We start from the raw sequence: 26,609 nt of genomic DNA, 5'->3' as shown, positions 1-26,609 counted from the left end.
TTTTAATGGATTTATTCACACTTAAAAGGTTATATTTCCTAGCTAACATGTCCATATTGTGACATAAAGTTTTCAGTCAATGATGCAGCCATGAAATGCAACTTATTTCCCTGGATGACAGCAGAACTAATGCTACTATATATATTATATAAAGATTAGAAAAACAGTAAAATTATCCATGATGGCTGAACAGACTTTCCAATACATATTTTTACTGCATAAGCACATAGGGATATCATATTTTTTGATCCCGTCATTCAACCCAGAATGACATGAACTGTGGGTTTATGCCATTATTTATCATACTAGAAGAAAAACCCTCAAACTGTTACTATGTATTTTCCTCAGAAATTACACTGAATGTTGTTAAGAGAACATGTGGTTCAAACAGCAACACTAGAAGATTAATTTAGATGTAGCATTTTGTCTATACTGTGAGGAAAAGTCATAAGCAAGATAAAGAAAAGGCAGATAGAATACCCAGTGGAACAGATTATCAAGGCAGGTTTACAGGTTTTGACAGAAGACATGGGAAGAACAGCATTGCTTACAGGATTTTGCTTGCCTAGGCTATGGCTCAAGCAGTCACTGCGTTCAAGTCTGTGCTTTATGGGATCAGTCTGGATGCAGAGATACCCTGGGCTGAGTGCAAGAACTGACTGGGGGGCTCTGTTGTGCACCCTGAAAGAAAACCTGTGTTCATGAAAGGTGTGCATGCAGTACTGCACAACATGCACCCTACAGTAACACATCCAGAAGGCCTAAAATGGCAGCTCCTGGCAGTAACTTCCTAATTTGGTTCCACAGACCTGGCCGGTGTGGGTGGTCCCTGTGAGATCCAGGGTCCCAGGCTGGACTGTCCTCACTCTCCCAGTATTCTGGCAGGCCAAATTGTGCAAAATGTTTGAACTCTATATACCCTGAAATTGCTTGTCTTGAAAATTTAACTACATATGCCTCTTATTTCTAGTATTTGCTCGCTGCAGCTAATCTCCAATTCTTACATGATTTGTTGACAGTCCAGTTCCAGAGAGTCCTCCAGCTTTCCCAACAGAGCTGCATTTACTTGACATAGATCCAGATTCACCAGGTCTAGGCTTCACTTTTTCTAGCCTACTTCTGAATTCCCTCTCCCTAAAAGCTCAGTCTTCATTTAGGCTAGTCAATTCTCTCTTTCTAGAAATGTTGATGAACAAAAGCAAAGGACAAGCTAATTTGAAAAAAGGAGAGTGAAAATTTTGAGTATGTCTCATCTATTTACTGGTAGGAATTGCAGATTGGTTCCATCTGGAAAAGTGTGCATTCTTGTAATGAAACACATTGGGCATCCCTAAATCTGTTTGATATGGTGTCTCTCTGAAACAGAAGTCTTTCTTCACATAAACTGTATTAAACATGCCATGATACCCCTGTTCTGTAGGACATCTATTACAATCCTGAATCCTAGATGGAAGCAGTGACCTGTGTTGAATTTGTTGCAGAGTATAATGTCTTAGAAAATGCTGTTGATGAAACAGTGAAAATGCTTGTTTCAAGCTGCTGTTAAATTTTATCATCCTTAATGTTTGCCTCTTCACTTGGGATAACATGGCAGGGAGGAACAAAGTAACATGAGTCCTTCATTGCGAACTCCCCTTTTCTCCCCACCCCCATTATCTTGTGAAGCTGAATTTTTTTTTGCCTGAACTTGCTTTCTAGAATCACTACTCTGGGCATAAGCAGGCTGAAGGAGAAATATAGGCGTGTAGTGAGATGTAGGTGCGTAGTGGTACTGCCCAGAGCACATAAGAAGTGGCACATGAAGCACAACCTGGGGCAGGATGGTGAAAGTTCCCATGTGTTGAAGCAAGTTGATAAACCTACTGTGTTCCTGTAAGTACTTTAGTGCCTAAAAAACACCTGTGCCCAGCAGAGCAGACATAGTAGAGAAAAAGAAAAAGGTACTGTCATGGTTTAGCGTGGCTGGTGACTGATTACCACACAGCCACAAATTCAACTCTCCCCCAGTGTGGGGGACAGAATTGTAGGCATAAAAAAGTGGAAAAAACCTTGTGGTTGACATAAAAGTAGTTTAATAATTAAAAAGATATCTTAAGAAGAATTTTAAAAATTCTAGGGAAAAGGGAGAAAAAAACCCAAACAAACAAACCAGGGAGAGAGAAAAACAAACACAAGAACAAGTGATACAAATGAAAACAACTGCTCAACACCAACCAAACAATGCCCAGAAAGTCCAGGAGCAGTGTCCACCCTACCAATCTCTCCTCCTCAGTTCCATCCCTGAGCGTGATGCCATATGGTGTGGAATATCCCTCTGGTCAGCTATGTCCCCTCCCAACTTCTGTGCACCTCCAACGTGTTTATTAATGGGTGGGGCGAGGAGAAGAAAAGCCCTCTACTCTGTGTAAGTGCTGCTTGACAGCAACCAAAACATGCCTGTGTTATCAACACTGTACGCAGCACAAAACCAAACCAGACCCCCATGTGGGCTAATAGGAAGAAATTTAACTCTATCCAAGCCAAAACCAGTACAGGTACTAAACCAGTGCTTGCATGCAAAGTTTCTCCTGCTGTTCTGTTGAGCGTCTTCACAAGTCACACGCTTAAATCCCAGCTGTCTAAATCACCCTTTTTTGTGGCCGTCTCTCTCATTGTAGTTTTATCAATGTTTTAAACAACTTCTTCACTTGTGAAGAAATTGGCTGCCCTCGAACAAACCAGTGTCCAGATTCTCAATTAAAGTATCAGATTAGCAGCAGGATTAATTTCAGTTTGTTGCTGGGGAGGGCAGTAGAATTCACTCTTTTTGTTTTACAACTGGGTGGTTTGGACCAAGACAACCTAATAGGCCAAACCATTCTGTGATCTCCTTCCAGAGTTTATGCGAACGTTTTGCCAGGAGTCTGAGGCAGTATGTTAACATATGGATGCAGGCTTCACTACTCCCAGCAACAGCTACCCACATAAAAAAGGTGGGAATTATCCACAACACAGTGTCATTAGACCCCTGTCCCCATTGTGTGGATCCTACTGAAATAGAAGAAAGAGGTATGGAGCGCAGAAATCAAACACAAACAGGCTTGCAGTTCTTTCAGAGCCTCTTGATTAAGTAAACTGAGCTCTAGTGCCAGCTGACCTAACTCAATGTAATCTTTTGAAGTCAAGATAGTTGGGATCAGGTAGCTTTGCTGACAGAAAATGAAGGCTCTGTTGACCTAGGTTGTACTAATATTGAATATTAGGTCAGACACTTCTGGTATAGCTAGCATGTAGCCAGGGACAGTATGATCACAGTGAGGTGGGTTCCAACTCAAAGATCCTAGTGGTAAGGTAGAAAATCATGGATAGGTCAGAGTAGAAAAAGCGTACCATGCAAACAATATAAGACATATGTCTAAGCCAGATAACAAGAAGGACAGCATAATTTGAAATGAATAGTCAGTGGTTAGATTTTAGAGATTTAATCAGGTGTGTCATTATTGGTATGGTCATATGATAGCAAATAAGGGAGTCTGCTGGTCAAAGTTATCCCAACACTTTTTTGGGAAACGGTTGATGTAACAGAGTAGGCTTAAGGCAAATGTAATTTGGGGCTATAAAATACTATCTGGTCATAACTGCTAAACTAGATTTGCTATCATGTAACATCCTGACCTCTGTTTAGGCTCTTTGATCATTTAAGTGTAAAAACACGAAGGCCACCTTGGACAGTTGCAATTGCTAGTTGTCTGCTTTCATTTCTGTTGTAATTGATGAATAACACAGGATGTTACAGGAAACGGTGGCATAGATTCAATTCTGTTGTAATAACCAGCAGCAAATTCCACTTAGGGGATACTCTAGCCTTTACTCTTGTTCTTTGGTGCAGTTGTAACAGTAGAAAAAACTCGCTTAAAAATCCAAGTACTTCTACTCTGTGTTTTCGTCTTATGGCAGACTGATGCAAATAGACCAATAGGAATAAATATTTAATGTCTTTTCTTATAGAGCATGACTTTTCAGTAGAGAAATGTATAGAGTTTTGCCCTTATCCTTTGCTGAGTATGTATGGGAACAGTATTCAACCATGGTTTATTTCTGTAATTTAGAACTGAAAACTTCAGAGAATTTTCTGAAGCCAAGGTTCATTGGTCCTTATCACTCCCAGCCCAGGGCCCCTTGAAGGCCAAGTTGGAGTAATTAGTGCTGGTAATGTCATTCAAAGCTGTTGAGTGCTGTCAGTTTGTGACAACAGTTTAGGGCTGTATCTGCATTCTGAGGCTGTTCACATCTGGTCTGTATGGGTTTTGTTAAAAAGACAGCTCTCTAAGTTTCAAGTCTCTCAAGGGTTTTAGTAGAAGGGAAAGTTGATGTCAAAGCAGAAGCGTGTTAAGATATTTGAAGGAGATAAACAGGGTTTAATCTTGTGTGACAGGAAGTCTATTATTGAAATAGAAATCTCTTTAGAAGAATTTCTAGTTCTAAATTAAGCCCAGGATATAAATTCCTCTGTATTTTATCATATGGTAATTGTTGCAGGCACGATCTTTCAGAGCAGTAAGTCAAAAGTCTTTACTGAATCTTTACTCACTGGTAAATTTTGCTGAATGCACAGCATTCCTAATTTTTCACAAGTAACAGATTTAATTTAGTGAAGAACTTTGCCTAGCTTTTGCCATTAATTTGAGGGTCTCATGCAGTCTTTGTTTTTCTAAACAATATGCACTAACCCACAATGTGCAAGCAGAAGTTCTTCCATGTAGCTGTGAAGCTGCAACTGCTAATGTCTCAGACTGGCTTTAAAGGAGGTTTTAAAGGTTGTTGTATTTCAAAGAGCTAAGTGTCCTGTTAGACATTCTTGTTCCTCATGTAGATCATTAAAACCTGCTGTTTGGAAAATCCTCTGAGCATCATACACCTTCCATTTGACAAAACCAAGGGATCTTATTTTAGTTGACACCTTATAGGAACAAATTAGGGTATATTGGGTTTTGACTTGAGGTGTATAACATGCTGTAGAATTATTGTGCTTTATAAAATGAGCCACAAGCTCTAATGTATCTATGAGATGTGAGGAGACATCTAACTGAAAAGTTGCTATAGAGCTTGCTTAATAACACCAATGATACTCAATCCAAACAACATGATTTTATCTTACTGCAGCCTTGATTTATTTAATTTTTAGTGTTTTATGATGCAAGGTTGTGCTTGCAAATACTGCACAATTGACAAATTAAAAAACTGTAGCAAAAAAAAAAAAAAGCTTAAATCCACATGAAAAGCATGCAAGTTAGGTGTTTAATATATGCACAGTTGGTGACAGAAGTATTTTAAATGTATACCCTGGGAAGCCACTGTATTACCTCTATCTCTATTCCTCCCCAGGTTTTCCAGCTAAAAAGGGTTATTTTGAGTGTGTGAACCTGCTTCAGGCAAACCAGGGTGCCAGCAGCATGGTGCCCAAACAAATCAAAATTGACTGTTCACATAAGACACTCTTAACATCTTAACAACTCTGTGAATAGATCCCCTGAGTATTATTACAGTCCATAGTTATGTAGTATTCACTCATACAAAATTGCAGAAAAAAATTATATTAGTTCTGATATAAGTAGAAAGCATTTCAATGTTCTTATCACTAACTTATAATTGTTTTTCAAGGGAAGTTACTTTCTGATCTATCATTCCATCCCTGTTGAACAAGTTCACGTTCATGTTTAATCAGTTATACTCCTAGGAATGAGGACTATCTCGGTAAGTCTTGACTGGAACAAAACCCACCGCCTTCAGAACTTTGAGGCTGTGTACCCATATGTGCTGTGAACTGAGTTTCAAACATCTTGGATATCTTTTCTGAATGAATTATAGAATCGTTGAGTCAATCTGACACAAAAATCTGAAATTAGTTGAAATTTTGTCACAGATGGGAAACTCCTTTTTTTCTTTTTCCTCTTTTTTTTTCTTTTTTTCTCATTTCAAAAGCCGCACCAAATTGAGAACTCTCAAGATGTCAGTGGTTATACTTTCAGAAATACGCTTCCTCTGTGTGTGTCATTCTAACCATGTCTTTTCACAGAGAACAACCACAGTCTAGCCTAGCTGAACTAATTTGTCATATTCTAATATTTTTATATTGACCAGTCAAGCATATTCAACAGTACATGATTTTATTATTTCTAAATTGTTCAAGTTGCATTTTTGCTATCCTTTATTACACTCAGATACTTTTTCTTGTAAGAGAATCTGCCTGGTTTTCTGTCTTTTAGTTGGCTAATCTATCCATCTGCTGGTTTTAATCAACTACATGTTTGATCCATGGATTAAATTATAGAAAAAAGCAGATTTCAGTGTTGGTGGGATTCTCTTATGTTCAGAAGAATTTGACTCACTGGGAAGTCTCCAATTGTGCAGTCTTTTTTCACAAGGGAAAGTTGCCACCTCTAAACTGCCTTCTAACAATAACAGCTAAACACTCCCAGTCCAAGAGAAAGTCAAGTAGAGTTATGTCATGCTTTGACTCGAAGCAGAACCATATTGCTTCTGAGAATGTCAGGTCTTTATTCCTCTTGGGCAGTCACACTCAAGATAACATAGAACTTCCCAGTCTACTTTCAATCTAGCTGTAGTGAAGGTGATAACTGGCTTTTCTTCCCTGGTTGTCATAATCCTTTCCACATCCATTTTCTTGTGTACGAGGGAAGGACTGCCTACCTGGCCACCGTTGGTGAGTGCCCCACATTCCATGTGTGTAGAAAAAAGCTGAGTCACTCTTCCCACAAAGGGAAGCTCTGGAGAGCCTTGACCACTTCAATATGACAAATTCAAATGAGATTTTTGTCCCTTAAACCTAGTGATTCTTTCTTCAGTCATAAAATGTCCAGTCATTCTGCCTGTTCTAGGAATAGACTAGCCAGTATTCACAAAATTTTCTTCTTTAGACACTATAATTTTTTTTAGATCAGAATGCAAAATAATTTTCAGGGCAGCAGTCATGCAATTGCTTTGCTCGACAGCCAAATCATTGCTTTTCCACTTGATGTAACATTCATAACTCACCAAATTTTGAAAACCTTGGTGATCTAATTTTCTCTCTGAGTTTATTCTTGCTTCAGTATTATTATAGCACTAACACAAATAATTCCTAAAACATAAACAATAACAAATAAGGAACAAAAATAACATTAAAAGCAATGAACCTTTTTTAAAATGCCATTACCTTAAAAATACCATTTGCTTTATGTCAAACTGAACTATTTTCAGTTCTTCAAAACAGGAAAACTTAAATAGTAATTCTGTGCTGCAGAGAATGCAAATTTACTCCCATATTTATGTTGGTAAATAAGGTTTTATGAAGAATCTTTGTCACTGTGGAGTATCTTAAGTGCTCAGGTACATTCACTCATTCCTGTGTGAAAGAATCTGTACAGTCCTGTGTTTCTTCTTAGCAATATTTTTGAGTTTCAACATTAAAATTTAAAAGATTATAAAATATGGTTTCTGTTTAATCTGTCAATATTGTTGGTCCACTCTGTAAGTAAAAGAAGGAAGAAAAGTCTAATGCATGTACATTTGGTGATATCCCTGGGGAGTCACTTGTGTATGTGTGGTACTAATGGGAAAAATGGCTCTCCAGAGAGCAATGTGCAGAGAGGAACAAAGAGAAGCTCTTTGCGGGACTGAGGGTTTTGCTGCTGCCTGCTTGACTGCACTGTAGCATTGTTCGGAGGAAGTGCACCTGCTCTAACATTTTCTTCAGCTGGAAGCAGACAGGTTTGTTGAATGCTCTAATTGCTGGTAGGCATGAAAGGATTGCCTAGAAGATTGCTTCCTAGGCTGTCCTTTGATGTTTCGTATAATTTGAAAGTGAAGATTTCTTTTCCTTTATCCATCTTACTAGTAGGTGAGAATAAAAAATCTCCTCTCAGCTTTCATTCCAGAAGGTATCATGGCACATTCAAGTCTGATTAGCTGTATCATGGGCCAAAAGACTCCTTTTATCTTTTGAAAAGTGTGCAAAACACAAGCATAGTCATCACTAGTCCACATTCATAAAACACTATTAGCTACATGTTCAGTTCATTTGCAGGGGTCTCTGGGCAGGAACACTAGATTTGTCAAGTGGTGTAAATCCATGTCTAGAAATGTTGGATACAATCCTTCTAATACATATTATAAATCTTGGACCACAATGAGAAAAGGTTCTTTGTTTAATTCCAGTTATTTTCATTTATAAACACGCAATAATTCTAATACAAAATGCAAGTTTTGCCTTATTTGTCAGCAAAATTTGAATCGCAGAGGACTGCAGTGAGGCTTGATAGTTTGAATGTCCTCCTTTTACAGATAAATACAAGGCATGACTAATGTCCTATGAAGTCTTGTACTAAAATCAGACTATAACTAAAGCTATAAACAGTACAGTGTGATGTATTTTGTTTGCAGAAATATGCAAATTAATAGAGTAACTAAAAAACTCACCAATAGGTTAAATTATAATGTTTTATTTAATTCTCTTACTATGAATTATCTGGGTGAAATAAATTACAGTGCATTACTTTCACCCATGTAAACTGTCAATAACAGCTTTCTCTGGAGAGGGTGAACTATTGCCTACATACTTGGAAGCACCAGAATACTTGACTGTAGGTTGCTTGTCCGAGCAGTGCAACCTTCCTCAATTGGATTTGGTTTATGTCTCCTCTATGATACAGATTTTGTATTCATATACATCACTTGCAAAGTTCAGGAGTGCATGAAGTGTGTGCCTTTTCAATCAGAGCCTATTTCACTTTCCAATCAAGAGTCGAGAATTTATATATAAGAAATCTATGTCTGTTATATATGACTCTGAAATACAGTGTCTGGAATTTTTAAAGATACATATTGGTTTAGGCTTTATTTAGGAAACTAAATTGTTGCTCTTTAATCTGTTGTAAAATTTGGGGGAAAACCTTCAAGGTATCTTCTGAAACTTAGAGATCCATTTGTGATTTTTGTATTATGATTTACTGAATTAGGAATTCGATTTCCTTTTTATAAAATTGCATACTTTTTTCCCAAACTGTTTTGCAATTGAGTTTTTTGATTGATGAAACATGTCAGTCTTGATCTTTATAGCTTCCTTTTTGAGCAAACTGATTACAGTGCTAGTGGTCAAGGCCATTACAGTTCTATGGAGTTTTGTCATAGTCACTGTAAATTCCACAGGCTTTCTCCTAAATTTCTCTTCTGAGCACAAAGTGCGTCTATTTTGTCTTGTGATATAAGCAAGGAGTATATTTACATGTCTACAACTGTGGCCTCCAATTTTCATTTTGTTGTGACATGATGAAGTATTTTAAAGAGTATGTCTGGAACTTTATTTACTTGGCCAAGGCGTCAATCTGTTGCTTTTATCTGTGGAACCAAATGTTTGTCAGGTTTCTGTATGAATCATGCAGCTTGTTTGGTGCACCAGTGTTTTATTCTAGACATCTTTGTAATAAACTTTGGATGTGCTAAGTTTTCCAAAAGTATTTTAAGTCCAAGAAATTTTTTTCCCCACAAAATTTTCAAATTCGGCTTGCATATCTTTGTACACATAGCTCTGTGTGAGCATGTATCTACCTAGATGAAATTCATTAATTCTGATGTTTTAGTTAACTAGGTAAACATGAATATCTCAGGTGTTTGGAGGCAGGGATGCTAATACACATACCCTTAGGATGTAAGCCCTTCAAGAAAATAAAATGTAGGTGATTATATAATCATGTCTCAATGGATGGGGAGAAGGCTGAGTGTTTGGTTCACCTCCTTATTCACCAAAAAAAAGAAATGAGTTCTGAGACTCATGCTGGTACAGCCAAGGGAATGAGCAAGTGTTTCTGTTCAAAGCTGAGTGAAAGGATTGCAGATCACAGTCATGGATCCTGGTGTTTTGTTCACTACTAGTCGTTCCCCATTGTTCACTCCCTAGTCAACCCTACTTAGTACTGTAAGTGAGTACTGCCTAAAAAATTCTTAATGGTGACCCATGCAATGCAATACCTGCTTATGAAAGTGGCCTTCTCAGCATTCATCTCCAAGTCACTGTCCTAAGGGTTATTTTTAAGCCATCTGGAAAGAATGGGATGACTCTTTCATTTTGATGTGGCTGTAGGTTTTGTGGCAGTATACAGAGAAACAATGTGTGCTTGGTCATATCCCTGCAGGCAATTTTTCAGACTTCACTTTGATAGGGACCAAGTCTTACTGGACTGTTTCCTTAGGTTTTTTCTGATTTAGTCTGTTGAAAATAGTCATAGACTAACCACAAGTTTTGTATTGGGTAGACATGCGATTATGTCTGTCTTTTTTCTTCTTGGTGGGTATTGGTGATATCACTTAAATGTGTCACTGTCAGATGTGTGCTATCTGATTTTTGTATGAAGTGTTCAGAACTGCAGGAGAAATTTCACTCTAAAAAAGGGAAGGAAATTAAATGTGTGAGATTAGAATTATTTCATTTTGAGAGCTTGGTTTATTTAGACAAAACTCCAGGAAATTCAAAGCTTGTCCTGAGCTGTCATCCATCAATAAACTGTTGTGAAAGACTAATGCTAGTAATCATAAAACCACAGAAGATGTGAGATAGAAGCAGAGTAAGAGTCTTAATGATCCAGAACCATAACTGTGTTCTAAATGAAATGTATTTAATTTCCTGAGGAAACTATTAAGAGTGAAGAATAGGAGAATAAAATATTTTGTAGGAAGTTTAATTAATGGATGGAATATATTTCAAAGTTAAAATAGTTCAAATCCCCAAAGGTTTGACTGTTCTCAAAAGCTGAATGGTGTAAGCACATAATGTATTCTACAGTGTCTCGTATTAATTGTGTGTTGACGTTTGTAGAAATATATACTAATTTTAAAAAGAGAACTTATAAAAGAACACTTCTTATTTCATTGAAATCAGTGAAATACTTAAGTAATTTCTGACAGTCATGGGGACTAGAAGCTAATATGCTGTTGTACTGCATTGTTACTATATATGGGCAGCCAAGTGACTGCATAAGGAATTGCAAGTTTAAAAGATGGTTTGCAAAGGTATTATGGTTTTGTTAAGAAACAAAGTATGTTTCATCCCTTATGAAAATCTGAAAGAAATAGATTAAGATCAAATATAATGAACTCAGTCACTTTGTATTTGAAAGTAAGAAAGGTTCTGAATTGAATCGATATTGCCTTGAATTGGAATATATTTTTCTGCTATGTCAATTGATTTGCGGTTAGGCAAGCTACAGAGGCTGATGTTATTGAATTCTGAAGTTGCTTAAAAAAACCCTTCAAAACATGAAGATATTTTCAGGAAAGTTTTTACTACCATCGGTAAAACAAATCTTAATAAGATTTTAATGTAGTATGCAATTTTTCATTTTTAATGCTCTTCTGAATGTATTTGTTAGGCATAGCACTGTTTGAGTCTATAATTAAAGCATATGCGTAAGGTTCTAATTGACAGACCCGTTAAGAAACTTCAGGCTCGGTTAAGAAGCTCTAGGTTCCACCTTGAAGTGTCACTTTGTAACAGCCTGGAGAAATTGCTAAATTCTTGTAACTAGAGGTGTTGTGAAAGAGACTTGTGAACATGCTTTGGAAAGGTATGGAATTCAAAGTAGGTTTTAATCTAATGAATACATGCAGTTAGCAAATTTGATTGTATCAGTTTAACTCCCTTTATGAGGGTCCAAACAGAATGGAAGAGGAGGTAATTATAGTAATGGAAAAAAAGAGGAAAGTTAAGAAATATTCATAAAGTAAGTAAATTTTTTTTATCAGAATCTTTTTTTTTTTTTTTTTAATCTAGGTCACCTTCCACACTGTTCTTTTCCTGATAGCCTATTTATTTTCTCTCTTCTTTTTTTGTCTCACTTTCTGTATAGGACTGGCTCATCATGTCTGTAGACTCCTAACGGAAGCTGTGGCCCTGTACTTGGAGGCAAATGATAAAGGGAGGACCAAGACAGCAAATGTGCTGCTTCTGTCTTTACTTGACATTTTGCAATACATGCTGACATATACAGCAAACATTGTGCGCCAGACTTTGCAGGTGTGGAATTTATTCATGGGGTCTTTACTGTCTTAAACAATTTTTTAGATAACTTCCTATTATCCTTAATAATGAAACTCCCACTATTCTGATTTTATGGAACTTTTAGTGTGGTGAAAGCTCAATTTGTCTTCCAAGTTTCTGTTAGAACCACTGCAAGTCATGGCATTGGTGGGACTTCCTCCTCCAAAAAAGACATCGTCCTCCTTAAAAATGGAGCACAAAAAGATACAATTCAAAGAAATTTCACATAACCCTCTTAGTAACATATGAAGGAAAAGCATTCCTCATTTTTTAGACATGATGTAAATCTAGCAAATATTGCTTTTCTTTTTAGATGATCTGCCAGATTTTTAAGTTAGTGAAGTGGAAGTGACTTTTGTATTTGCTCTGCAAACAACAGCGCATACTCTTCATGTTAGGTTTATGTTCTTGGGATTATTCACGGAAGAACAGATATTTGTTAGATGAAATAAATCTAAAGGACAGAGATTCAAAAGGTTGTAGATAGGTTGTAATATCTTTCACGACATGGCTTCTTTAGTCCCCAAAGGCCCTCTTCTGTGGGTTGGTTGTTTTTTTGTTTTGGTTCTGTGTTTTTTGGTTTGCAGGGTTTGTGGTTTTTTTGGGCGGGGGGGGCGGGATTGACTTTTTGGTTCTTTTGGGGGATTTTTTGTTAAGTAGGCTTAACATAAGAAGTTATGTTGGTGTTGAAAACTGAGCTTTTTATCTTTCTTCTGGACTGATTTACACAAGCAGCTGTATGTTATCACCAGCTGTATGTTGCACCACAAATATTCTTGGACTGTTTTTATGGAGATGTTTTAAATAAGATACCATCTAAATCAGAACTTGTAAAACAGAATCAAATCTTGTATTATCCATTTCTGAAGCTTAAGTTGTCTATTACAGATGGTAGTACCTTCACTTGGATCCTTTTTATTTAAATATTATATATGTAAAGTGATAACCTTACCAGCTGCATAGGCAGTACATGTCACCACTTCTCCATTGCATTTAAGTACTTCATGCTGGATGGTGCTGATAACTGTATCCAGGTTCAGCAGAAGAGTTTGCTCTTTGTGGTCCAAATACTTTCAGATTAATTTGCATGTCTGTTTTGGAGAAGTTTCGTCATGTGTCCCAGAGGCAGTCCACGTTACCTGAAAAGAATTTGCAATTTCAATTTGATACATGGACTCTATTTTGTGACTCTGGCACAGGTTGCCCGGAGAGGCTGTGGATGCCCCGACTCTGGTACAGCTGTTCAAAGCTGGGTTTGATAAGACTGTGAGCAACTTGGTCTCGTGGGATGTGTCCCTGCCTGAGGAAGGGCGTGGGTATGGGTGTGACTAGATGATTTCCAACACCTTAACATTCTGTGATTATATGATTCTACAACTTAATGTAGGTTTAACAATGGTATATTGTGAATGCTTCATATACATATATAATTTATTTAGTGCCATAATTCATTCTCTTTTCAAAGACACTCATATATAAAAGTTCAAGAAAATAGTCAAAAATTCCTGATGGAAGGTCTTCTCATCTGTGTACTAACAAGAAAAAGCTGTTTTAAGTTTTGCTAAAGTGAAGGCGGGTTACTTCCCTTTCTTCATTAATACAAACATTGCATTTTTTGTCTTCTCTGCACTTTGTGTCCTTCTTGAGCTTCGGAATTTCCAGGTCATTGTGGTGAGTCTCAGAGAGGGACATACCAGTGTGACTTATTGCCTGGAGAAACAGCTCTTCAGTTCTCTTTTATTTAGAAATTCTTTCCAGAAGAAAGGCATTAGCCTTTCAACTCATAAGTATTAACAGTGGAGTTTGTGCAGTAGTGGCACCTATCTCAGGGAACTTGCTCCTCTGTTCGCTTAACCAAGTGAAAACCTGCAAGTATTACACTTGGACAGTGATTTTTGGGATTGTGCTATAAATTAAACACAATACAAATTATTTTTAAATTAGCTCTTTAGACAAAATGTTTACCTTTTTTCCCCTCTAGCAGATTGACTGTATAGGGTCATGGTCCAAAGCTGGTGCAAGATTATGACGTTTAATGAAAAATCCTGCAAGCCGACCTTTCAGGAGCCCTGGGGCAGGGATTGGTCATAAACAGCACTGCCTAGGATACTAGTATGTCTTGATGATGGGGTGATGACAGTGGTAATAATTACAAGTAGTAACTGATCTTATTACTTGAAAACTTTATTATTCCTATTTCAGAAATAATTTAAAGTATAATATTTTGTGACTATTTCTGGATACAGAGTGAAGCAGACAGGCAAAATCGGGCAATATTGCTGAGAATCCTAAATTTTCAGTCACCTTGATTATCTTGGTTTGAGGTATCTTGTGCATGTACATATTTATTGCATTTTGCTGAAGAAATGTCATGCAGGTCAGCATATTCAGCCTGTACAGAATGGCACAGCAGCATGGGTCCCTTTGCTTTGTGTTTATTGTCACAGAGGGAGCGTAACTGCTCATTGGGAGCCCAGGAATACTTCACTAGAAAAGAGTGCATGAGTCTCCTTCAAACTTCTATTCACGTTTTGACCACTTAATGGACATAATTTGTTCCTCATAACAGAACAATCACCAAGGTTGCTTTTGATTTCTTTTCTCTCTTGTTAAGGCACAGAAATCTGGCACAGGAGGGGACACGCAGGCTGCTGAAGACCTTCTGCTTATCAATAAACCCCTGACAGACCTGATTAGCCGGCTTATTCAACTGGTGAGTTTGCTTGTTTGTAACCTTATGGGATGTTGCTGAAGTTGGAATTGTGCAACTGAATTCAACGTATTACAGCTCTGTTTACTAGTTTTTAATTGTTTATAAGGTCCCACCTAGTCCTCTAACACTTTGTAAGAAGTTACAGGTCACAGTGACTTGCAGGTTACCAGTGATGGCAGAGTAAGTCTGTTTGTCCAGAACATGGAAGTGGGATGAGGGGCAGACTGCAGGTTCTCAGTTTGGTTGCATATGGATAGCCAACATTTAGTCCTTCGAGATGGACTAGTCACCACTGCATGGAGAAAGGATGGCATTCAAAATTTGAAACTAATAATCCCTGCTTCCTTTAGAAAAGTCAGTAAAAGCAAAATTAGTTTGTAGCGAGTGATGCATTTTAATATTATTTTCTGGGGTTTGAGCCTTCTGAGTTTTCTCAAGGATTTTTTTATTTCAACGTGATCCTGAGGGATTTATGAAGGGGAGTTGTCCTTGGTGATCTGTAAGCATCTTTGAAGTGTGTCTGTTTAAAGGCAGTCCTTTACAGGGTTTACTAGATGTCACAGCACTGCACTGAAATCTCCAGTGTGCTGCCTTGTGTCCCTAATGCATCCCATCAACTCAGCCTCTGTCATACAGAGATCTTTATTTACTCTGTGTGTAATGGTTTGTAGTGGAGGAATGCTTCTTGAGCTGGACAGTGCTCTTAGGAGCTGCATCAGCCTTTTAGTCAACATGAAGTCATTAAAATGGTATGTGAGAATTTTGGAGTATCACGGTATCCTTTCTTGGATATTTCACTTAAAGACATTTCAGATTTGCTGTGTTCTCTTCCAGACCCCTTTTTTTTCCCATTTAAGTAGTGATTTTCAGGTTTTTTATGATATCAGTACTGTGATCCTTCTACTATCTTTAGCACTGTCTGTCATCTATTTTAGGGAATTGTGTGATTCCTTTTTTATTAATATTTGGCTTTATACTTGGTGCTAAGTCTTCCTTTGATGGATTTATTTAAACCAGCTATTGACAAAGGCTTTTTGGAAATGACCTCTGAATGACCTAAAACAAAGTGACTGAATTTCAGCTGTTTAATATTTCATCTTTATAAATTTTTTAAATTTATTGTTTATTGATTTTAAAAATTGCTATATATGATAAATAGTATGACACGAAGAGATGCAAATGTTCCTTTAAAATGAAACCAGTCATAAATTTAAATTATATTACCTTTTTAAAGAACAGAAAATTAGAGGCCAAGCTTTAACTCAGTCTATAACACCTGGAAGTCTTTTGTAAGTTTTTAATTAAAGGATAAGATAATTGTATAGCTAGTATGTACTGATTAGATTGTGACTTGCCCTTATATTTCAGAAGCATGGCTGTAAATTACCAGTAGGTTTTGCTTTGTTCTGTACTTCTGCGCATTCAATTTTGTTTAAAATGCTTATTCTAAATCTTCTGATTTTAACATACAGATAAAAGATAAAGACCACCAGTGTCACTTCGTTAGATGGATAGGCAGACAGATACATACAGACGTATTGTTTTGTTATGTTTTCAGTTTTGGAAAGATTCTATGAGTTGAGGGATTTTCTCTTGTTTGGGTCTGTGAAAGTTATTTCAGCTAGGTTTGTTAAATCTGATTTTTCAAATATTTTTCAAATTTTTGCTGTATGAAACAGTTCCTGTTAGGCTTGGAAGAGTTTGAACAATGGAATAGTCATTTTAGCATTTAGGAACCACTTGTTTAAAATGGTTTATGCTCTAATCTCTTTAAAAAGAAATAGATTCTCTGTGAAGTCTAGACCATGTATCAAGATCTATGTGCTCCCCACCCCTCAAAATGCCTCAGACCTACCTAAACAGAAATTCTGTGAAGCTGCCAGTGGTTGTTCTCTGTATTCTTTGGACTGTGTGGCTACATAACCCCTTAGTGCTGTTTTGAGGCATTCATTTCTTTGTGAACTTCATTTTCTGGAGATAATGGAGGCCTTAAATTTTGAGCTAGTCATTGCTTTAAAATACTAAGTTAAAATTATTTTCTCTGCTTTGCTATTTCTGCCTATCTTAGCATATTTATAGTTTCTCATAGTTACTTACATAGTTTCCTAGTCACATTGTTTCATAGTTCCTAGTTTCCTAGTCACATTGAGTAATTGGTTTCCCCCATTGAAATGTATGTCCATCAAGTAGATCGTTATTCCATGTCTCATTTACTTATCTTTTTATTTTGCTCAAGTTCTACATGTTTTTCTCTCTCAATAATCTCTCAAAAAATCAATGTGAGTTAAACTTCAAAATGTCAAAAACTTTGAATCAATTTTTCCCTTCTGCACTTGTGATTTAATCTGTCACTGAAGGCATAGCAAAGCAAGTTTTGGAAACGTAGATTGCATTTAAATGAAACTTCAGAGATTTAACAATGCAAAAGGAGAAATAATTACAAACTCTGTCCTGCAGGAAACACTGCAAATATTGAGAACTCTGTATTTAATCCCAAGATCATTATGACCATAATTGATCAATAAGAGGAAAAAAATTGAGCATTTAGTCTTCTTATTGGCAGTTTTGTGCTTAAAGGTTAATTATACTTACCCTTTTTGGGTAATGTTTCTTTGCTTAACATAAATGTAATTTGAATATTATTCTTAAACCTGCAGCAATTGTAGAACATACAAAATACCTTCCAATTTTTGATGTACCCATTATACTGAAAAAAAAATTACTTCTGAAATCACTTCAGGGTGGATTTTGACAAAGTTTCAGAAGTCATGCTTGTACCTATAGAAAGGAATTTTGTTTTCTTTAGGTCCTAGATTCAGGTCCTAGGTGTAGATCATCCAGTCGTTCCTGGAGCCTACTAGACTTCCAGGAGAGAACTTTTCTTGACTTCTGGTGGAAGGGTTCTTCATTATAATATTATTGGGAAAATTTGCACTTGATTACTGTGCTCCTTATGTTACCATTGAAAGTCCAGTTAGTCATGTCCCAATGTGAAGATGACAAATATGAAGCCTCAATGCACATGGATGAATGAGATGGTCTTTTCTAGGCATTTTTTGTCTATATTGCAGTGACTCAAAGGTTGTGCCCAGACTTTGTTTTCAGAGTACATGAAGTTATTTGCTAATGAATAATGAAAATGACTGCAGAAGAGTGATAACTGTAGAATTTTATTTCACATTTCCTTCTCTAGGGATACAGACTGTTCGGTGGTCAGAGTGGAGATACATATGTTTATATCCTGTATTTGAAGTATTCTTTTACACAGAGCTATCCTAAAAACCAAAAATCTCCAAACACACACACCAGAGGAAAGAAGAAAATGTTGTTACATGCACAGAATTTCAGAACAGGGATTTAGTTTCTTAACAATTAGCCTAGATTAAAATGAAGTGAATATATATATATATATTTCCCTTAAGTAGGAGAATGGCCCTAAGTAAAAATATAATATTTTATTTTTTAATTTTAAACTGTGCATATATACTAATAAGAATAGCATAGCAAAGCTAGCAGATTAATAGTTTTGCTTTTACATTTTGTACAATATTTGCAAAATCATCTCGCCTATAGATCCCTATGGTGCTTCCTTTACAGCACATTCTGTAATCACATTAGCGATCTAATGAATATCTATCTCTTATCGTAATAAACTCTCTATGTGTATAACCTCATTAATGCACCAAAATAGTGGCCCCTCCGGGTAATCCAGGCAGTTTCATTGTAGCTCTAAAATTAGATGCTGTAACAATTCCAACAGTGTAAAAACTGCCACTTCAGCTCAAATGATCACACGTTTCTTGCAGTGGTTTGCAATTCATGAACACACTGCAAGATCAGTTTAAAATTATGGAATTTTTGAGAACAGACTGCAGAAATATAGATGTGCAGTAGCAAGAAACTTCCTGCTCTTCACTGCATTAACTCTAAAATACACAGAGCAGGTTCCATCTAGAAAGGAAAAGAAAATAGAATTTTGTGTTACAAACTTGTTTACAGGAAGTTATAACATGGCCATAAACATTAAGCGAAAAGTAACACACTGCTTTCATTGCACAGAAGTCTTGTCATGAGGTATTATTTTAAAATAAGTGAAAAATAAATCTACAGTTTTCAGTTAGAGAACAGCAGAATTTGTGACCTTAGCTCTTCAGTAATTTATTTTAAGTTGCTGGTTTGTCTTCAAGCTATACACTAGCCAAGAATATTAACAGCTGCAAGGAGAAGTACTGCTAACTTTTCTACCTTGCTGAAGCTGAGTTAAAGCTCCAAGTCTGATAAAGGAAAACGAAACTTCATATAATTATGAAATATTAAGGGGCAGATAGTATTTTAAAGTGTTAGAATTAGTTTCTTCATGGGTTTCTACTGTCCTGAAAGAACAAAAACTATAAATACATTTCAGACAAATGTACTTCATACCAAATTGAAGTGTTCTGATTAGAAATATAATCGGAATGCTGTTCCATCTAATTAAGAGATGAACTGTATTCATCTTTTATTCATTGTTGAATCATCTATATTCATTGTTGAATAAAATGATTTTGTTCTTCCTGTTCTTATTAAACATGAGATATTATTTACTTGAAAGCTGAATTTTCATTCTTGGTTTTCTGTATTTACAGATATTTAGTATATTTTCGGCCCTTGATTTTGTTTTATACAGCTAATGTTCTTCAGATCCCCGACTCTTTATAAGCAGTACTAACACTGACTGACAGCCAGTGCTAAATTTCAGGTTACCAGCTTACAACTTTTGACATCTAAATCACTACTTGTCAGAAGTGAAAGGGCAGAATGGTGAGAGTTACAGAGAAAAATGCTGATTTGGACATACTTAAATAGGGACATTGCTGAGAGTTCCTCTTCCACCTTAATTATTGATGACTTAGACTGTAGGCCAATGATTCTCATTCCCTCCAGAGTAAATATGGCCTTTCGTATTCCACGCTTGTTTTTCTCTTCATACAATACCTGTCCTGCTATTGTTTTGCCCTGAATTTTCCCAAGGTAACAGCAACTTGCTCCCCAAAGTCTAGCTGACACTGAAGCTCAAAGAGACTCTGGGGAAGCAGAGGAGCAGAAGAGCCTGAAGTACAACAGGGGATGAAAAGACTTCACGGGCATTGATGGTTGATTAATGTGATGTCATAACTGGCAGGTGTTGGGAACTGTGGAGTGATACTTGAAACATGGTCACTGAAAGCCTGTGAGGAGCAAGACTATATGATGCCAAGATAGATGATTGGATGGAATGTTTCCTTTCACTGGATTGAAAGGGTTTTCCTTTCACTGGGTTGAAAGGGTTTTCCTTTCTCCTGTTGGGGAACAAAGAACACCAGCGATGATAAAAGATTGGGCATGCCAGGAGGAAAGAATCAAGGCCCAAGCAAGGCCATTGGCCCAAGCACAACTCCTCCTCACCTAGGGCAGAGTGTTCCACTGCCTCACTAACTGGGTGTTCCTGCTGCAATCAGCCTCCCTTGGGAATAATGCTAGCCAAGTGGACTTGCTTATTTGCTTCCTTGACACTCCTTGTGTTGGGAAGAGCCACCGAGGTTTGTGGTGCTTTATGGACTTCTTCACACAGGTTTGCTGTAGGAGCAGTCCTCTATGGAGACCGACACCTTTCCACTCCTCTGATATTTAGTGAGTATCTTGGGAAAAAACCTTGGGATCAGTCTCACTTCCAAGTATAGCTGTTGTGATACTGACTAAACATGGGATTTTTGTGCCTGTGGAGCCCAGGGAATTAGCCTCTACTGCAATACCCAGGCAAGGATAGATTTAACCAAAATTTTCACTGATTTTTCATTTTTTACCTTTGTTTAGCCAACAAACATTTGAAAATTGAATATAATTTTTGTACTGTGTTTTTCTTCAGGGGGTAGTTGATGCCCAACACTGCTGCCTACACTGATCTAGCAACAAAGTAACTCGGAATGCTGCTTTTAGAAGGTGTGAGAGACATACATAAAAGTAGTTATCCTTCCTTTCACTAATGGCATTTTTATTTCAATGAAGGAAGTAAAAGTTGTCTCAAAACCTCAAGTGAAATAAGCAGATTTTCTTTTTCAATTTAAGGATTGAAGATATAAATGGTACTATAAAGCTTCTTACTATTTGTAGCTTTTCCTGCTTTTTAGTGCTGCTAATTGCGTTGATGATGTTATTAGAAAAGTCTGGATGATGGAAAGGAAATAATCAAACAAGTGGCATTTAGATTGGAATGAAGAAAAAACATATAGCAAAACTGAGGAAGGAATAGCTGTTGTGGTCTTGTCACTTGAATAGTATTAGGTCAAATAGAATGTGATATGTCTTGGGGCTATATATTCAGAGATTACATCTCAGTTCAGTCTGTTTTAAACAGCAGCTCTATGAAGCTAGTAGAAAACAGGATTGTATTTGCATGCAGATCCCTTGGGAATTGCTGCTTGAATATTTGAGAGATGTATATCTGATGATGTGTTCAGATTGCTTTAAAGTAACTCTATGGGTTTTCCTCAAAATGAAAAAAAGTAGGAATTTCATACTGCAGAATAAATAAGTAATCATTATGTAAATGGTTTGGCATATTACATAAGTGGTTGGACGAATTATATGAATTGTTTCCTTTTATTATCTGTAAGGATTGTCTGTTTACTGTACTTTAATATGGCTTCTTTGGTGTAAATAATGCTTTTGGAATTGCAGATATGAATGGGCATGATGAGGTGTTTTTACACTTCTATACCTAGTTGGTTAAGACTACCACTGACATTTTGTTCAGGTCATAGATTATAAGGTGCAAAAAAACTATTGCAATGATTTAGTCAAGGGTTGTATATAGAAGGACTTTCTTAAATTAATTCCTCATTAGAGTAAATGGTTTTGTTATTATTTTAGAAAAAAAAAATTTTGTGATACTTGAATTGCCTTTGATGGAGAATCTGTCTCAGTTCTTTAAAGTTATTCAGCAGTTAATTGTTCTTATTAAAGAGAGAAAGGAAAAAAAGGAAATCCAAGTATTATCTTTCTTCTAATCTGAATTGCTTTGTCTAAAGTTTTGAGCTATCATGTCTTATCAGTCCTTTTTCAGGTAAAGGAATTAGCCTTTCCTCAGCCTGCTGTTTCCCACATGTGACTGAGAGGATATGATGAAGTCCATTTTAACCCTCCCTCTGATATGCTATAGACACTGAATTACTTCAGTCCTTGGCTATTAGGTTTTCCAATCTGTCGTCCTCTTGCCTGTTCCCAAGAAACCTCTATGATTTTTTTTCACTAGCATTTGTGAACTCTCTGTGCTGACATTAGGCATTTCATTCCTGTTTTCATTCCAAAATGTCATTGTCAGTGCCAAATACAGGCCTAATATATCTCTGCTTCTTATTTCCAGATTGTACTTTCAGGAAATATATAAATCCTTTTGATAGTGGTTTCATATTCTCAGAAGCTCATTTAAAGATGATCTCTAGTCATGTCCCTAAATCTTTTTTGTAATTTTGCTTCCCAGGGAAGAATTTTCCATCCTATTCCTAAGGCCTGCTGCAGTGTCTGATCTTCAAAGGAGTGCAGAAAAGTTCGAATTTAGGAAAATATTTAAAATCTTTAAAATGTACCTCCTAATGTGGCTACTTAAAATCCATTAAATAGCTAGATAGCCTGTGCTCTACCTCAAGAGGCTTGATTTAGTAATAATTAAATGAAATTTTATGGTGTGCATAATGTAGAAGATTAGACATCATGGCTATAATGATGCTTTCTTCTATTACTGCTTCTGTTTAAAGTAGAATAAAATCACGTAGTTGGGAGCAACATTTCTGGTGCTGTTATGATGTCACTCCAGATAGACCACTTGATGGAATCAGACTGCAGATATTGTTATACTGCTGCCTAAGAGTAGATATATTTTAATTATATTTTCATCACTTTGTTAAGCTTATTTTAATGGAATTTTGAGTCAATCAACTAGAAATTATTTTTTCCTGTCACAATGCAAATGTTAATACTCTTCCAAATCCCCAGTGAAATGCAACTTTTCTGAAATTGGAATTTGATTTTTGTTTGTTCATTTTTCATTCATTTTTAGCTTCCCAGTGAAGATATGGAAATATTTTTGAGTGCCTCACAGTGCTTATTATTGCTGGTTCAGCTGTATGGAGGAAACAATCAGGAGAGTATGTCTCCAGAAAACATGGTCAACTTTGCTGAAGTACTGAGGTCCAAAAAAGATCCACAAGAACTTAAGCTTTTGTTGAAAATTGTAAAGAGACTGGTGAGTTGACATCCAACCTTTTTCAAAGTCTGCATGTTTCTTTTATATAATTTGATAATTTTTTTGGGCTGTTTTTTTCCCCCTTAAAGGAAAAAAATATTTTTAAATAAGTTTAAAACCAAAATATGCTAAGTTGAATATCATGTCTTTAAATTTCACTTTTCTGGAAGAGATAGCACTTAAAACCCCTTACAAAAATGATTGTAGAAATTCTCCTATTTCAGTTAACCATTCAGCTGTTTGAATAACTCATGTTATTTTTATATTTGTTTAGTAATTCAGCTCTATAAGGTATTGAAACCATTTTCTGAATGCCTTCTGAAGGAACTAACCTTGTAGCATTAAATATCTGTTCAGACACACAGTGGTTTATTTCCCAGTGAATAAAAGGCTATTTTATACTTGGAATAGGTTTGTGCATGGGCTGTTGAGTCCCCATTCTCATGAAGCTATAGGGACCACTTGCGCTGGAGTGGCTGTAATGTAGATAGCCAGGCAGTGGGAATCATGCAGGGGCTTATTCTGCTGAAGTTATTGACTGGTAGGAGGTTCACTTCTGTCCTGCTGCAGCACAGTGAAATGACAGCAGCTTATGTCTTTCAGGTAGCTTAGGAAAGAAATCTTTTGGTATCTGTAGTATTCTCTCAGATAATACTATAGGTTTTTATCTTGAAGTGTGTTAATAAGAAGCTTTGCCTGCATTGTCAACAACCTTGCATTGTTTGAGTACTTCATCCTTACTCTCCAAAAGGAGGAGCTTGTGGTTAAAGGAAGGTAACTGCCCCAGTGTAAGAGGTAGGAGATCCTTCAGTTTTGCAAGTGCAGTGCTGACTACCAGAGTGCATAATCCATGGCAGCATGAATTAAAAGGAAGCAACTTCCTCGGAGAGATTTCAGAGATCTTGTCCTCTTTCTCCTGCCTACTGTACTTACATCACAGGAAAATAAACACCATACCCTCCTTCCCTGTTTTGCCCAGCTCTATCTTGCACTGAAAGAAGCATGAATATATAAAATTAAAGTTGATAGGATGTTTAAAATTCTAAAGATAGTTATGTTGATTTTAGCTTGTACCTCTGCTTCTCGTTCTGAATAATTGTTGTGATGCGTAGTACTAGCTGTTGCTTTTCTCCCAAAGCACTATGAGTAAAAAGGCCACAAATTGTGAGGGAAGAAAAGAGAAATGAGGCTGCAATATATGTATCTAAATTATTTCATTTTCTCATAGCTCCAGACTTGTTTATTTCTCTCCATTTTGAAGCCTGTGATTCAAAAGTTGGTCTAATGTGCAGGATACTTAAAACGGAAACTTCTATTTACTATTTTAAGAGTACAAAGCTATGCTGTCACCTTTTGAACCTTGCAAGTTCCTGTACTTTAAGTTCCAGTTCTCTCCTTTGTATACCTGGTACTTGTTATTTATAACATCAGGCATAGATTTTCTGTAATTATTTTAATGAGATCATACAATTTCTTTTGAAAGCAGAGTTCATAGATAATTTGACAGATTATTTAATAAATCATATGTTATTTCTCTAAACCTTTAAAAGTCCTGTTCAGAGGAGATTATTATCTTGTCAAAATTGTCGTAATCACAAAAGACATTGAAATATAATCATATCTATTTAAGAATGATTCAGCCCACATCAGTTGAATTTTGAAGCCTAGAGCAGTGTTTTTCGTATCTGAGAAATATTTTAATAGAGGGATCAGTATATGCACCAGTTTTCATTGTTGCTAATCAGTGCTTATACAGAGCAACTTTTCAATTTGTGGTTACATTGATTTTGCTGGTACAGGCACAGCTATTGCTTATGTAAGACAGGAATATACAAAAAGATCTCCATGTGGTTATGCTACCGATGCCTTTATAGCCTGTATTGCTGGAAATATGGAAGGGCATAGCAGTGTGACTACCTAACCTTTATCCAAGTGTTCTACATGGCAGCAGTGAGCTACCAGAGGCAGATCCATCTATTTCAGAGTCTTCAGTTTAAGGCATATCAGAAGATTTGTTGATATACAAGATGGCCTTACCTTAATGAAATGGAATCTGATATCTGTATGTTATTATAACTTACTGACTAAACCACTGGTTTTTATCTCCAGTGGATAGAAGGCTTTTTGAAAAAAGTTGGAGATTTGAGTTTGTTGTTTTGTTTTGTTCAGGTTTTTTAATGATCGTTGTCAAATTTGACCAGCAAGTTGACTGCAGGGCAATATAGACTCCTTGCAGCTTTCTTCTTTAAACTTTCTTCACTAATTGTTTTCCTAAAATTTTGTTGCATACATTTCTTAAACAGAAATAAAGATATAAGCCAGGCTTTGTACAGACTTAATACTGAAATCACTACGAGCATACCTTTTTATAAGCTTTATTTTCGGTAAAAAGGAATCACTAGGAGAGAAAATATGCTTTGAGCTAACTTCTGTAACTGTGTAAGTAAAGATCATCTAAAAGCTTTAAAGAGGCAGCATTGACTGTCTTCTTTCTGTTTTCTTTATAATTGCCTCTTAGCTTTCAAAGCTTTCAAAGCTTTGGGCTCTGTCAAGCGCAGGTTAATCCATTTTTTTACGGGAATGTTCTCTCACTGCTACTGATACAATGAACAGAAACTGAGTAAAATTATTGAATCGAGGAACAGGATATGGAGGGGTTTTTTCCTTCAGCCTTTGCACTAACTTTCTTGTTCTGTTTGCTTCATCTTGGTTTAGACAATGCTGCTATTCAGGTATACTTCCTCTTTTTTAGAAGCATTTTTGTAACTAATTGATGACATCAGAAGAGTGGTGTCTCACTTTTTTAGTTGTGGAAACCTCTCCTGGCATTTGTCATGGAAATCACTATCTCATCACTGAAGATATAGTGCATCTTATTATGCGTCCAGTAAATTACTTAGATCTTTTTTTTTTTTAATGAAGCAGAAGAAATGTTCATTTGGGAAACAAGTAGTTGAGGTTTGACTCCTTTACTGAGAAGTTTTTTATTTCTTTTTTTCCCCAGTGGAAAAAAATCCCTGCCATCCCAATTTATCATCTAGTATGTAATGTAAAGGAATTTTTTATAGAACTAGCCAATATCTTTCTACTGGACATATCATCACTCTGGGATTACAGCTCAGTACTCACAAATAAATTATTTCAGCTTTCAGGACAAGAGAATATTTTTTTTTACTTCCATGTAGTAATAAGGAAAAATTCCTCTGAGAAAAATGACTAAATATTAGGTTTTCTGCGATCACAGTGAAGAGGGAACTTTTGTTCCATGACTTTTCCCTTATATACTAGTCAGAAAGGATATTGAGTTCTACCTAAATCACACCTTCTTCTCCTTTGTCTTTCTAGAATCTCATTTTCACTAATTTGTGTTTCGTACGTGTCAAAAAGTTGTTCATCGTTTTTTTTGTTAGCAGGTAGGACATTTAGGATGTCATCTGCATGTCCTGTACCCCATGGGGATATGTATAACGATTTCTCAAATAATCTTAGGCTATCTAGTAAAGATATTAAGGCTAGAATGATAATATATGAAGTGTGGCAAAATTCCATAACATTCATTAACTTCA

At 36.4% G+C, this 26,609-nt stretch overlaps 1 protein-coding gene across 8 annotated transcripts in view; it reads left to right on the top strand.

The window, feature by feature from the left end:
• ULK4 (unc-51 like kinase 4) overlaps nt 1-26,609 on the top strand; it is a 215,276-nt gene that overhangs the window by 137,588 nt on the left and 51,079 nt on the right. For 5 of the 8 annotated variants that reach the window (XM_066192922.1, XM_066192912.1, XM_066192933.1 and 2 more), the window contains 3 exons: nt 11,880-12,046; nt 14,685-14,783; nt 22,858-23,043. In XM_066192922.1, coding sequence (XP_066049019.1) covers nt 11,880-12,046; nt 14,685-14,783; nt 22,858-23,043 — 452 coding nt within the window. Of the gene's footprint in view, nt 1-11,879; nt 12,047-13,269; nt 13,343-14,684; nt 14,784-22,857; nt 23,044-26,609 lie in introns of those variants that run through there. The other 3 variants (XR_010722489.1, XM_066192943.1, XR_010722490.1) reach the window with 3 other exon arrangements.

Source organism: Chamaea fasciata, unplaced genomic scaffold (genome assembly GCF_029207755.1).
Source record: "Chamaea fasciata isolate MVZ Bird 193981 ecotype frontalis unplaced genomic scaffold, bChaFas1.0.hap1 SCAF_1, whole genome shotgun sequence".
Classification (NCBI taxonomy): Eukaryota; Metazoa; Chordata; class Aves; order Passeriformes; family Sylviidae; genus Chamaea; species Chamaea fasciata.
The sequence above is the reverse complement of the archived record's forward strand: the minus strand, read 5'-3'. Positions and strand labels throughout refer to the sequence as shown.